The sequence below is a fragment of the Salvelinus sp. IW2-2015 genome, unplaced genomic scaffold (assembly GCF_002910315.2).
Source record: "Salvelinus sp. IW2-2015 unplaced genomic scaffold, ASM291031v2 Un_scaffold1238, whole genome shotgun sequence".
NCBI lineage: Eukaryota > Metazoa > Chordata > Actinopteri > Salmoniformes > Salmonidae > Salvelinus > Salvelinus sp. IW2-2015.
Window position 1 is genome coordinate 27,528 of NW_019942792.1, and position 13,082 is coordinate 40,609.

At 42.9% G+C, this 13,082-nt stretch overlaps 2 protein-coding genes across 2 annotated transcripts in view; both read left to right on the forward strand.

Annotated features, from left to right (window-relative positions):
- The window catches only part of LOC112070149 (ragulator complex protein LAMTOR5), an 8,586-nt gene extending 7,234 nt beyond the window's left edge, over positions 1-1,352 (forward strand). The window contains exon 4 of the mRNA XM_024137568.2: positions 927-1,352. Coding sequence (XP_023993336.1) covers positions 927-987 — 61 coding nt within the window. The 3' untranslated portion in view covers positions 988-1,352. The remainder of the gene's footprint in view (positions 1-926) is intronic.
- Positions 1,353-2,780: 1,428 nt separating this feature from the next.
- Positions 2,781-13,082, forward strand: part of slc16a4 (solute carrier family 16 member 4) — a 67,306-nt gene continuing 57,004 nt past the window's right edge. Inside the window, exons 1-3 of the mRNA XM_070438849.1 lie at positions 2,781-3,316; positions 4,022-4,115; positions 8,308-8,450. Coding sequence (XP_070294950.1) covers positions 8,428-8,450 — 23 coding nt within the window. The 5' untranslated portion in view covers positions 2,781-3,316; positions 4,022-4,115; positions 8,308-8,427. The remainder of the gene's footprint in view (positions 3,317-4,021; positions 4,116-8,307; positions 8,451-13,082) is intronic.

Here is a 13,082-nt window from a genome sequence, read left to right on the forward strand (position 1 = left end):
ATGTTATCATATGTCTGTTTGTATACTTCTTGTATGTATACTTTTTTCCCCTGCAATAATAAAAATAAAAAAAATAAAAAAGGAAACCAGACGCGAGGCAAAGGAAAACGAAGTGAAGCAGTTTTTGGTGACAAGCGAGACGAAGCGAGTCAAGTTTGAAATCAGCGTATTATATGCGCTATGGTTTGCATATTATCACAAAGTACTACTAGGTAGTGAAGTCAACTGTAAGCTAGCAAGGAAAGTTGGTCTACAATTTTAAAGCTGGAAGCTTAGCTACCGGTATTGTCTTGCATTTGTATAAGTGTTCTAGCCGGTATGGACATTGTTTTTTGCGAACAGTTTCAACATTTCGTGTTGCTTTATTCAAGTGTGTTAAATTCTGTGCAGCAGGAGTGGGGACTGGGGAGCTAATGCAGCTGCGACAACTCTAGCAATAAATTAGTACTTGGAGCACTTTGCTCTTCACGCTGTGCTGACTGACTAACCTCTCAACCACGTGAGACACGTTTGACAGCAATACCGAACGTAAAACAAATTCCATAAAAAAAATTATTTTACAAAAGTACCTACGTTTTGGTATACCGTGCAACGCTAATGGACAGGTGGGAGCTGCTATCCTACTTTTAAGAAGCTTTATTAATACGGGCCCTGATGACCTGCCTATGGTATTGAAAGACATGACAAGTTTGCTGTGGCAACTTTTTCCTCCTCTTCCAAAACAATGCAAACAGTAGTAATACTATACCGTTTTAATAGTGATGTTTATTTGCATACTGTGAGTATTTTTGTTTGTTTTGGTTAGTGATTTTGAATATTGCATTATTTATTTAGTCATGTCTTGATTTGAAATGCAATTGATTGGCGACAGGCTTTTTACTATGGTAAACATTTCATTGATTTGTTTACCCCCCCCCCCCCCACAGGAATATTCTAATGAGAACACATGGAACCATCACCGTAGCTGTTCACAAGATGGTGTCATGAGGTCACCTAATGAAGATAGACGAGGCTGTTTGTACATCTGTTTGTTCACTAATGCTAAATAATCATACCCAATATAAAGTCTGGATCTGGGAGGTCACATTGAAGTTGCAGAAGATTGTATTTTTGTAAAAAAAAATCCCACTGTCTGTTTGGCCAAGAGTCATATTTAAAGTCAAGTACATACTATTTCAGTTGTGTTTTGTATACGTGTCAAATGGGTCTGATCTGTTTTTGGGCCGATTTCTTATTCAATAACTGGCTAATACTTTTTTGGGACATTTTTCATCTGAAATCAGGTCTGATTTTTCAAATCCGTGTAGAAATATTGTATATGTTCATATTAAAAGCAATGTAACAATTTGTCACAGTTTGTAATGGTGTCTATGATTTCTGCAAAGTCAGGGGGACTTGGTTGTGTTTGTACCGTGTGTCTGGACTTACACTCCTTTTTAGTGTGGTATATTGTTTTCAAGTATAATGACAAATTTCCCTCTTGTGGGATACTGCACTAAACTTGGCCTAGAGGAGCTGAACGTGGTAGTTGGTACTCTGTACTTCTATATTGTACTGCGGTTTCTGGTTTTTAAATGTGGCGTGTCAAATGGGTGACTCATGTGTCGTACGGTATGTCTGAACTGAGTCTTCTAGGATTTTTAACTGTAGGGTTAAGTTGCCACCCTAGATGCTGGTCTTGTCAGTTTTGCATTTCCCCCACTAAAGGATTGACATTAAGGGTTGCCCTATTGCTTGGGGCAAGTGATCTGACTGGTCATACAAGTTGAACCTGCTCTGTGATTGGCCTATTAGGCAGGTGATTTACCAAAATGCAAAGAATTCCAGGAAGTAAATATGACCTACAAACCTACAGGAGTTGAACATTGAGTCCAGTCCCCATTACAGCCAGAAGACTACTCCCCCGTCACCTCCCACCAATCTAAAGGCCACCCAAGACTCAGACCGCACTGACCTTTTTAATGCAGCTAATGTCAGAGGTCATTGTCAAGTGATTCATTGTCTCTGTACCAAATAGCACTCTATTCCCTATATAATGGGCACTGGTCAAAAGTTGTTCACTATATAGTGACTGGGGTGCTATTTGGAACGCACATAAGGTGTGTTCGTGACTAGCACTCTGCTCACTGAATTATCTTAGGTGTGTGTGTGATGCATCGCATTTCCTGTAGTTTTATATATTCATATGCCGGAAAAATAAAGAAAATATTTACCCAGAGTTAATTCACAGATATGGAATTTGGTCACAAGTGGTCCCTCCATAAAATGAGTTGCATGATGCCTCTTGGTGTGTGAGATGCTTTCTCATTAGCTCTCTCTTTATCTCCCTCGTTTTTAATTCGATCTATTATGTTTTACTACAGTGAACATACAAGTTGCAGACATGTGAACTGTGTATCTCTTCACTGTCTCAGCAGGTGCACATGCTTTCAGTGAACGCATTTCCAGTTCAATGCATTTCTAGGGCATTTCAGGTCGATAAACTTTAACCGGGATCCGGTCAGTTTAATCTTCTGACCTCCGTGTCATGGGTCCATTATTTTCTCCTTTAGATGTTCAGCATTTCTCTTGGCATCCTGCTGAGGTAATTCTGTGCAAATAATAGGCCTAAGTGTGGAACGTATTCGTTTCAAAAACCTAGTCGTTATATGGTTTTATACCATTTAAATAATCTCTCATTATTACACAATTGGAGTTCAGGTCATACAGACTTTGCGCTAAAGTTCCTCTGCAGTGGATGGGATGTCCGGTTACATGCGGCGAGAACACTGCAGTCAGCGATAACGCCTAGGCTGGCTGTCAACCTGCAGAAAGACCCTCTATCTCCGATCATCGCCAAATCTAACATTGTTCGTGCTCATTCTCAACTTTTAGCCTAGAAAACCTACTGGTCAAGACATTGTTTTTAACATGCTGTTTTGACAGAGCAGTGAGACGTTTTTCTACCTTTTGGGAGGTTTTCAGAGCGATCGTTACRTGCCAGTCACGTGTCAGCCCCTGTGAGAGCGACTTGGGTTCACGCGACCCTTCTCAGTAAATCGCAAATGTTCTGTTGAACTCTGAGGGGGGAATACACACAGTTAACTAAAGCTATGGCTCATTCATCCTCAAAGGAACGGGTCCTGCTATGTCGATGTATATGCCAAGGAAACTTCTCCAAGTAGAAGCAGCCTATTAAGTGCACTATCAAAAGGGCGGAGTGTGCACCTAAAATGTAGGACTCTCCCATCTAGCTCTTCGAGCGCAGAACACCATCGATATTGCTTACTATTTGAGATCAAGAGGAAATTACTGCAAAATCTGATGGAAGCTTAAGGTATGTATATAAGTATGTTAAATACTGTAATTTCAGTTTTCATGAATCAATAGCTAAGTGTTCTACACTGAAGTGTTTTTGCATTTCTGTATTTATTTTTATAGGGCTTTGGGGATATGCTTTTTTTTTTTTTTTTTTTTTTAAGTCACAAATACATAATCATTTATATTAGCCTATTTTGAAGTTACGTTTTCTTGTTGGCTGTAGCCTACTATTAATGATTGCTGCTACACACTACGTTTTATTTATTTATTTGTTGTAATTTCAATCAGGTGCGATTTGGAGTGACCGGGCACTGCACCGATGTAGTTTGAGATGTAGTTTGATCGAATCTATTAACCCAGAAGTCCTTTATTACATTAATTAGCGGTGACAATTAGTCGTGATTATCCATCTTGTGTGAAATACTTGTGGGGGAAAATATATGTTCATATGGTCTTACATAATAACTTAATGAAGCAATCTGGGATCTGGCTAAATGTCATTCATTTATTTTAAGTCATTAATTTAAAAATCCCAAAAGTGATGTGCCAATCCCAGATTGCCCATTTAATGTTCAGTTAATTTCTGTGTTCTTGACATGGTCACCTAGTTGTTATAAGGTTACTGTAACTGAATTCAAACATACATTTATGACCTGTGTGTTTCTCTAACTGAATTCAAACAGCTAGTGGGTAGTGATTTATCTATTTTTTCCCCAAACAGAGTTGGGACTGTAGATAGGGTGAGTGAGGGGCCACAATGCAACAAGAAAACTCTGATCTAAAAGAGAGCAACTGGTCCAGCAGATTTGTATATGGTAAGAGACCTCGCTATGAGTTTATATTTACAATACTGCGGTGGTGTATGGTCCAGACCTCGGTTTAAATAGTATTTTTTTTTAAATGTTTTAAACTCTCCCAGTTCAAGTTTATTTAAATATTTTATTTTACCAGGCAAGTCAGTTAAGAACTTATTCTTGTTTTCAATGACATCCTTTTTTAAATACCAACTGGGGGCAGGGGCAGAATGACAGATTTTTTTTTACCTTGTTAGCTCGAGGATTTGATCTTGCAACCTTGCGGTTACTAGTCCAACGCTCTAACCACTAGGCTACCTGCCCCCAAAAGTGGAAGCAATATTAAACCCTGACCACCTGGCACTCCAGGTGAGGACATGCAAACACTCAATGTATTTTAAAGATTTCAAATAATACTTGAATACTTTGCCGTATGAGTTCACAATTCTGCGGCGTATGAGTTCACAATGTGGTATGTGGTCGTTCCATTCTCCTTTTCAGGGATAATAAACTAAGCCAAAATCTTTTTCACCTAATCACCAAGCAGCTTCTTAGCAACTTAATCTCACCATTCCTCATGACTAATGTAGTTTGCTTTTCTCATTAACACCAAAAGAGCGGATTCAAGAATGTGAGAGTTCGCTATTAGTATTGTGTTGTATTACTGTAATATGGAGTCATATGGGGAGGTTAAGCTACAGTAGTTGTGGCTATAGATCTGTGGTCACAGAGATTTTTAAATCCTTAAAAAAGGAAACTGATACATTATCTCAAGCTATTGTATTCAAAACATACAATGATCAAATATCTTAATTTTAGTTGTTTGCGCTCAAATATTGGAAAAAACCTTGAGATGAGAACAAATTACTCTGAAATGAGAGAATCTTTCATTTTCCAACGGAACAATGAGTTCAACAGGTTTTTGTTTCTTTTAATTGAACTTTTATGGCCGCCTGATAACCAATATCCTGTTTCAACCTGATCTACTCCAGGACAAACCAATCGACATGCCTAGTTTATTGTAATGAATTGCCTGTTAAGCCGTTGTTGACGCAACGCTCCAAAGGGAGTTGGATGCAGTAACTGAACCCACTGGGCATAGCCAACGTCAATTCGACGTCTACGTGAATTCAAAGTGAAGGCAATAAAAATGTCAATCATATCATTGGATTTAGGATTTTTTTATATTTTTTTTACAATTATTATTATTATTTTTTTTTTTACAATTCTTGAAATGAGTTTACTTTGACTCTTTGGTAAATCCAATTCATTTTTCAGGAAAAAACATGTCATTTTAGTTGAAACAACAACGTGGATACAACAGCGATTCATCCAGTTTCTGCCCAGCGAGAAAGCTTCTAAATAACATCTTGGCTGACCTGAAGGTTTCCATCATAGGGTTCTTATATAGATAGACAGATGAGACCAGAGCCCCTTGGTCTTAATATAGGAAATGAATATGCTAACTTAGCTATCCAGACATGCTAGCTCTTCACACAGAAGATGGATATGGTAGCTGTCCAGACATAGCACACAGCTAGCTATGTGGCGTATAATGTGGCATACTATAGTATGTGTCAATAACTAGCACGCCTCCACCTCAGGGGCCCTAGCGCTGCTCAGAGACAGAGATACTAGCACGCCTCCACCCCAGGGGCCCTAGCGCTGCTCAGAGACAGAGATACTAGCACACCTCCACCCCAGGGGCCCTAGCGCTGCTCAGAGACAGAGATACTAGCACGCCTCCACCCCAGGGGCCCTAGCGCTGCTCAGAGACAGAGATACTAGCACGCCTCCACCCCAGGGGCCCTAGCGCTGCTCAGAGACAGAGATACTAGCACGCCTCCACCCCAGGGCCCAGCCTGCTCAGAGACAGAGATACTAGCACGCCTCCACCCCAGGGGCCCTAGCACTGCTCAGAGACAAGAGATACTAGCACGCCTCCACCCCAGGGGCCCTAGCACTGCTCAGAGACAGAGATACTAGCACGCCTCCACCCCCAGGGGCCCTTAGCACTGCCTCAGAGACAGAGATACTAGCAGCCTCAACCTCAAAGCCCTTAGCACTGCTCAGAGACAGAGATACTAGCACGCCTCCACCCCAGGGGCCCTAGCACTGCTCAGAGACAGAGATACTAGCACGCCTCCACCCCAGGGGCCCTAGCAGCTGCTCAAGAACAGAGATACTAGCAGCCTCAACCTCAAAGCCCTTAGCACTGGCAAGACAGAGATACTAGCACACCTCCACCCCAGGGGCCCTAGCGCTGCTCAGAGACAGAGATACTAGCACGCCTCCACCCAGGGGCCCTAGCACTGCTCAGAGACAGAGATACTAGCACGCCTCCACCCCAGGGGCCCTAGCACTGCTCAGAGACAGAGATACTAGCACGCCTCCACCCCAGGGGCCCTAGCACTGCTCAGAGACAGAGATACTAGCAGCCTCAACCTCAAGCTCTAAGCACTGCTCAGAGACAGAGATACTAGCAGCCTCCACATCAGGGCCCTAAGCACTGCTCAGAGACAGAGATACTAGCAGCCTCCACATCAGGGCCCTTAGCACTGCATAGAAACTCAGAGATAATGATAAGGGCTGGAAACCCCTGACACACACCCTACAGCCCCACCCCCACAAAAGCTCATCCTCCTGCTTCTGAGCTCCTCCCTGGTATAACCCAACAGACAGCTCCCTCTCTCCTCCCTGGTATAACCCAACAAGGACAGCTCTCTCCTCCTCCCTGGTATAACCCAACAGACATCTCCTCCCCTGGTATAACCCAACAGACATCTTCTCTTCTCCTCCCTGTATAACCCAACGACAGCTCCTCCCTGGTATAACCCAACAGACATCTCCTCCCTGGTATAACCCAACAGACATCTCCTCTCTCTCCCTGGTATAACCCAACAGACAGCTCCTCCCTGTATAATAACCAACAGACATCTCCTCCCGGGTATAACCCAACAGACAGCTCCTCTCTCTCCCTTGGTATAACCCAACAGACAGCTCCTCCCTCCTCCCTGGTATAACCCAACAGACAGCTCCTCCCTGGTATAACCCAACAGACAGCTCCTCCCTCCTCCCTGTATAACCAACAGACAGCTCCTCCCTCCTCCCTGGTATAACCCAACAACAGGCTTCCCCTGTATAACCCAACAGACAGCTCCTCCCTGGTATAACCCAACAGACAGCTCCTCCCTCCTCCCTGGTATAACCCAACAGACAGCTCCTCTCTCCTCCCTGGTATAACCCAACAGACAGCTCCTCCCTCCTCCCTGGTATAACCCAACAGACAGCTCCTCCCTCCTCCCTGGTATAACCCGACAGACAGCTCCTCCCTGGGAGAACCCGACAGACAGAGCACCAGGTCCGTGGTGGTTCAATACATGTCATGCATGCCAGAGGTTACATTTAGCTTACTTCAGCCCTGGCTTGCAGGAAGGAAATCCAATCCGGCATGATCTAGTTTGAACCTGCTCGCGCTCGTAAAGCAAAATGTAGAGTAATATTAAGATGCACTGTAATGACATGACAGTTTTTGTAGGACAGCTTCAACTGACTTCCAACTGACTCTCCAATTTGATTTTAATAATATAACCAAACACATCTATAGATGATCATAATTGTTCAACCTTTTTGGCTGGTGAAAGAGTGCTACGGTCAGACTATTGCTTGAGATCTGTCTGTCCCCCTCACCTACCTAATGTCTGTCTCTCTGTCTGTTTGTCCAGAGATGTCTCTGCTTTTTCAGAGTTTCTCAAAGAAAGATGGTCATTGTGCTAGTGGTCATCGTTGACATCCAGCCGAGTGTTTTTAAAAACGGGGTTCTTGCCCCCATTCGTTATCTCAAGATTAGTTCGTCCTGATCCCTGTCTCCTCCTTCGTGATCTGTTAGATCTATTTGATCACCCTGAAGGGAATCTGGAAAGGCACGAAGAAAGTTGCGTGATTCTGCAAAGGTGATCATTGTGAGAACGCAATCAAATGGAACTCATTTAAATACTGTGTCTTCATGCTCATGTTTTGATGAGTGTTTATCTGTGTACAACGCTTGCTAACTTCAACTTTAGTCAGGGAAAGATTTTCTCTCAAGACAAGTCACACTGTTGCCATGAATTTCATTTCATTTAGCTTTTATCAAACCATAAAAGACCTTGAGGTTAAACATTTTCTAGGGTGATTTTCAAGTTATTTCTAACTTGTGTGTATGTTGTTACAGGTGCAAGGCTAACCCTGATACAGCTGTAGATGTATCTCCCTATCCAGACACACCAGAGGATGATGCTACAGTAGACAACAGATCTTCTTTTGAATTCTCTCTGCTGCTGCTGCTTTCACCATGCTACCTAAAGAACACAACAGGTAAATGACACCTCCGCCTGTATCTGTACCTGTAACCACTAATGACTGTAGAGATCCTATGGCTGCTTTTAATTCATCTAATTACCAATAATAATATGTATAAAACAGCATAAATCAGGTCCTTAGGAAACTATGCAGTTATTCGTTTTTTKGGGGTATTATTTCTTACATTGTTAGCCCAGAAAATCTCAAGTGTTATTACATACAGCCGGGAAGAACTATTGGATATAAAAGCTATGTCAACTTACCAACATTACGACCAGGAATACGACTTTCCTGAAGCAGATCCTTTGTTTGGACCTCCACCCTGGACATGGGATCTTTTCCCAGAGGCTGACCCAAAACAACACGGTCGCCGCAGGAGAGGCAGACGGAGCGGCCTACTGGTCAGACTCAGAAGGCGAGCGCAGCATCCACCGCTTCCGAGCATATTACTCGCCATTGTCCAATCTCTAGATAACAAGGTGGACGAAATTAGGGCACGAGTTGCCTTCCAGAGAGGCATCAGAGATTGTAACATTCTCTGTTTCATGGAAACATGGCTCACTCGGGATATGTTGTCAGAGTCCGTACAGCCACCCGGTTTCTTCATGCATCGCGCCGACAGAAACAAACATCTTTCTGGTAAGAAGAAGGGCGGGGGTGTATGCCTTATGTTTAACGATTCATGGTGTAATCACAACAACATACAGGAACTCAAGTCCTTTTGTTCACCTGACCTTTCGGACGGGCCGCCCCAAGGTGGCGAAGGTAGGAAACAAAATCTCCACCCCGCTGATCCTCAACACTGGGGCCCCACAAGGGTGCGTTCTCAGCCCTCTCCTGTACTTCCTGTCCACCCATGTCTGCCATGCACGCTTCCAACTCAATCATCAAGTTTGCAGACGACACTACAGTGGTAGGCTTGATTACCAACAACGACGAGATGGCCTACAGGGAGGAGGTGAGGGCCCTCGGAGTGTGGTGTCAGGAAAATAACCTCTCACTCAACGTCAACAAAACAAAGGAGATGATCGTGGACTTCAGAAAACAGCAGAGGGAGCACCCCCCCATCCACATTGACGGGACAGTAGTGGAGAAGGTGGAAAGTTAAGTTCCTCGGCGTACACATCACGGACAAACTGAAATGGTCCACCCACACAGACAGCGTGGTGAAGAAGGTGCAACACCGCCTCTTCAACCTCAGGATGCTGAAGAAATTTGGTTCTTCACTTCACAAACTTTTACGGCTGCACAATCGAGAGCATCCTGTCGGGCTGTATCACCGCCTGGTACGGCAACTGCACCGCCCTCAACCGCAAGGCTCTCCAGAGGGTAGTGCGGTCTGCCCAACGCATCACCAAACTACCTTCCCTCCAGGACACCTACAGCACCCGACACTTGTGTGTATGAGGTAGTTGTTGTGAATTTGTTAGATTACTTGTTAGATATTACTGCATTGTCGGAACTAGAAGCACAACTATTTTGTTACACTCGCATTAACATCTGACCAATAAAATTTGATTTGGTTTGATACAATATTACTTCTACAAAAGTGGGAAAATGTCCAATCAACTGAAAAGTACATTTTGTGCCGTTGGCTATCTACTTGTCAAAATATAACTTTTTTTGTTGTTGAAGAAATGACTGATGGTTAACTAGTGTGAATCTGTCAAGTCTGTTGATGTGTTTATGGGAATATTCTCTGCAGTGTTTTCTCATCATCCCAGTACTTAGTGTCACTACGTCACTCAATGAACATGCTTCACATACCTTCAGCATTTTGACCTAACGAAGCTGAACATGACTCTTCTCTCATTCCTCATTCCTCACACACACACACACACACACACACACACACACACACACACACACACACACACACACACACCCCACACACACACACACACACACACACACACACACACACACACACACACACACACACACACACACACACACACACACACACACACACACAAACTAACCAGCGTCATGTTCTGATCAGCCTGATCGACCTGTTTGCTCTCTCTCTTCTCTCTCTCTCACTAAAGGGTTCTATTTTCAGCTGGTGCTCAGGCGCTAGTGTCAAACGCACATTAGTTTGCAGTTCCGTCATGTAAAAACTGGCACACCCTGGACAGTTTCGTCAATTTACCTGTCTAACATCAGCTCGCTTGTATTGAGATGGGAGGGGCGGTAATATTTGAGGTTTGTCCTTAAAAACAATCGCAAAAGTGACCATTTTAAGACTCACAAAAAGCAGGTTTTAACGGTAACACAGTTGAGAGCGGAAGTGCAGCCTATCCAGCAGTGACACACAGGGCCCGTTGAAGTGGATGTTGTATTTCAAAAACATAAAAAATAGCCAAGTAGCCTATGAATAAAGGGGTTTTAAATGATCTACTGAAAGTGCTTTGACATTTGAAAGGTTTGAAAGTGCTTTGAGTTTGTTTTGCCTTTCATCATGCTTTTTCATGATTCACAATTCACCTGCATACTTCATTTTGCTTGTTCAAGTAGGTTATCCACCCCCATTTTCAAAGAGCGCTCCTCGTCCGATTACCAAAGACACGCTCCTTAAAACTATTCAGTCCTCCTATAATGCCATATTAATGGGGGAAAAAATAGGCAACGATACAGGAGTCTAGTATTTTGTATACAGTGCATTCGGAAAGTATTCAAACCCCTTGACTTTTTCCACATTTTGTTATGTTACAGCCTTATTCTAAAATGTATTATATCGTTTTTTCCCTTATCAATATACACACAGTACGCCATAATGACATCACAATACCTCATAATGACATCACAACCCCCCTAATGACAGAGAAAAAAACCAGGTTATTGTAAATTTTTGCACATTTGTAAAAATAAGGAAATATGACATTTACAGAAGTACCCTTTACTCAGTAAAGGCACACACAGTGTTGCAGAGATGGTTGTGGAGATGGGAGAACCTTCCAGAAGGACAACCATCTCTGCAGCACTCCGTCAGAGTGACCATCGGGTTCTTGGTCACTTCCCTGACCAAGGCCCTTCTCCCCCGATTGCTCAGTTTTGCCGGGCGGCCAGCTCTAGGAAGAGTCTTGGTAGTTCCAAACTTCTTTCATTTAAGAAGGGAAAGGGGATACCTAGTCAGTTGTACAGCTGAATGCATTCAACTGAAATGTGTCTTCTGCATTTAACCCAACCCCGCTGAATCAGAGAGGTGTGGAGGGCTGCCTTAATCAACATCCACAGCAACCAGGGAACAGTGGGTTAGCTGCCTTGCTCAGGGGCAGAATGACAGATTTTTACCTTGTCAGCTCTGGGATTTGATCCAGCAACCTTTCGGTTACTGGCCCAACACTCCTACCCGCCAGGCCACTTGTCGCCCCCTTCCCCAGACCTGTGCCTCGACACAATCCTGTCTCGAAGCTCTACGGACAATTCCTTCGACATCATGGCTTAGTTTTTTGCTGACATGCACTGTCAACTGTGGGACCTAATATAGACAGGTGTGTGCCTTTCCAAATCATGTCCAATCAATTTGATTTACCACAGGTAGACTCCAATCAAGTTGTAGAAACATCTCAAGGATGAACAACGGAAATAGGATGCACCTGAGCTCAATTTCGAGTCTCATAGCAAAGGGTCTGAATACTTATGTAAATAAGGTATCTGTTTTTTTTTTAAATCTAAAAAATCTGTTTTTGCTTTGTTATTATGAGGTATTGTGTGTAGATTGATGAGGGGAAAAAATATTTAGTCAATTTTAGAATAAGGCTGTAAGGTAACAAAATGTGGAAAAAGTCAAGGGGTCTGAATACTTTCCAAATGTACTGTAGTAAATAGTAAAAAAAATGTGTTTTTTTGGAGAAGCGCATCTTTGGTAACCAATTTTGAGAGGTTCTGTTTGATGGGGATGGATACTTGAACAAGCCAAATGAAGTATGCAAGTAGGGATGGATACTTGAACAAGCCAAATGAAGTATGCAAGTAGGGATGGATACTTGAACAAGCCAAATGAAGTATGCAAGTAGGGATGGATACTTGACCAAGCCAAATGAGGCATGCAAGTAGGGTGGATACTTGACCAAGCCAAATTAAGTTTGCAAGTAGGGTGGATACTTGACCAAGCCAAATTAAGTTTGCAAGTATGGATGTGTGTGTATGTTTTAGGATGTGCAGTATATTTTCAATTCAAGGCAATCTGACGAATAGCACAACATACAAAAAAAGATTTCTATTTTTCCCTTTCATGTGATTAAAAACCAAGCCCTCCATAGGATATCTTTACCCGTGGCCTAACTACTATAATGCGTCAGGTCGTTTTTATCCTGGCCTTTCCATAAAATGTGTTTAAATGGTCTATTCATCAAAGTGCCTTGAATTATACACTGCTCAAAAAAATAAAGGGAACATTTAGACAACACAATGTAACTCCAAGTCAATCACACTTCTGTGAAATCAAACTGTCCACTTAGGAAGCAACACTGATTGACAATAAATTTCACATGCTGTTGTGCAAATGGAATAGACAACAGGTGGAAATTATAGGCAATTAGCAAGACCCCCCAATAAAGGAGTGGTTCTGCAGGTGGTGACCACAGACCACTTCTCAGTTCCTATGCTTCCTGGCTGATGTTTTGGTCACTTTTGAATGCTGGC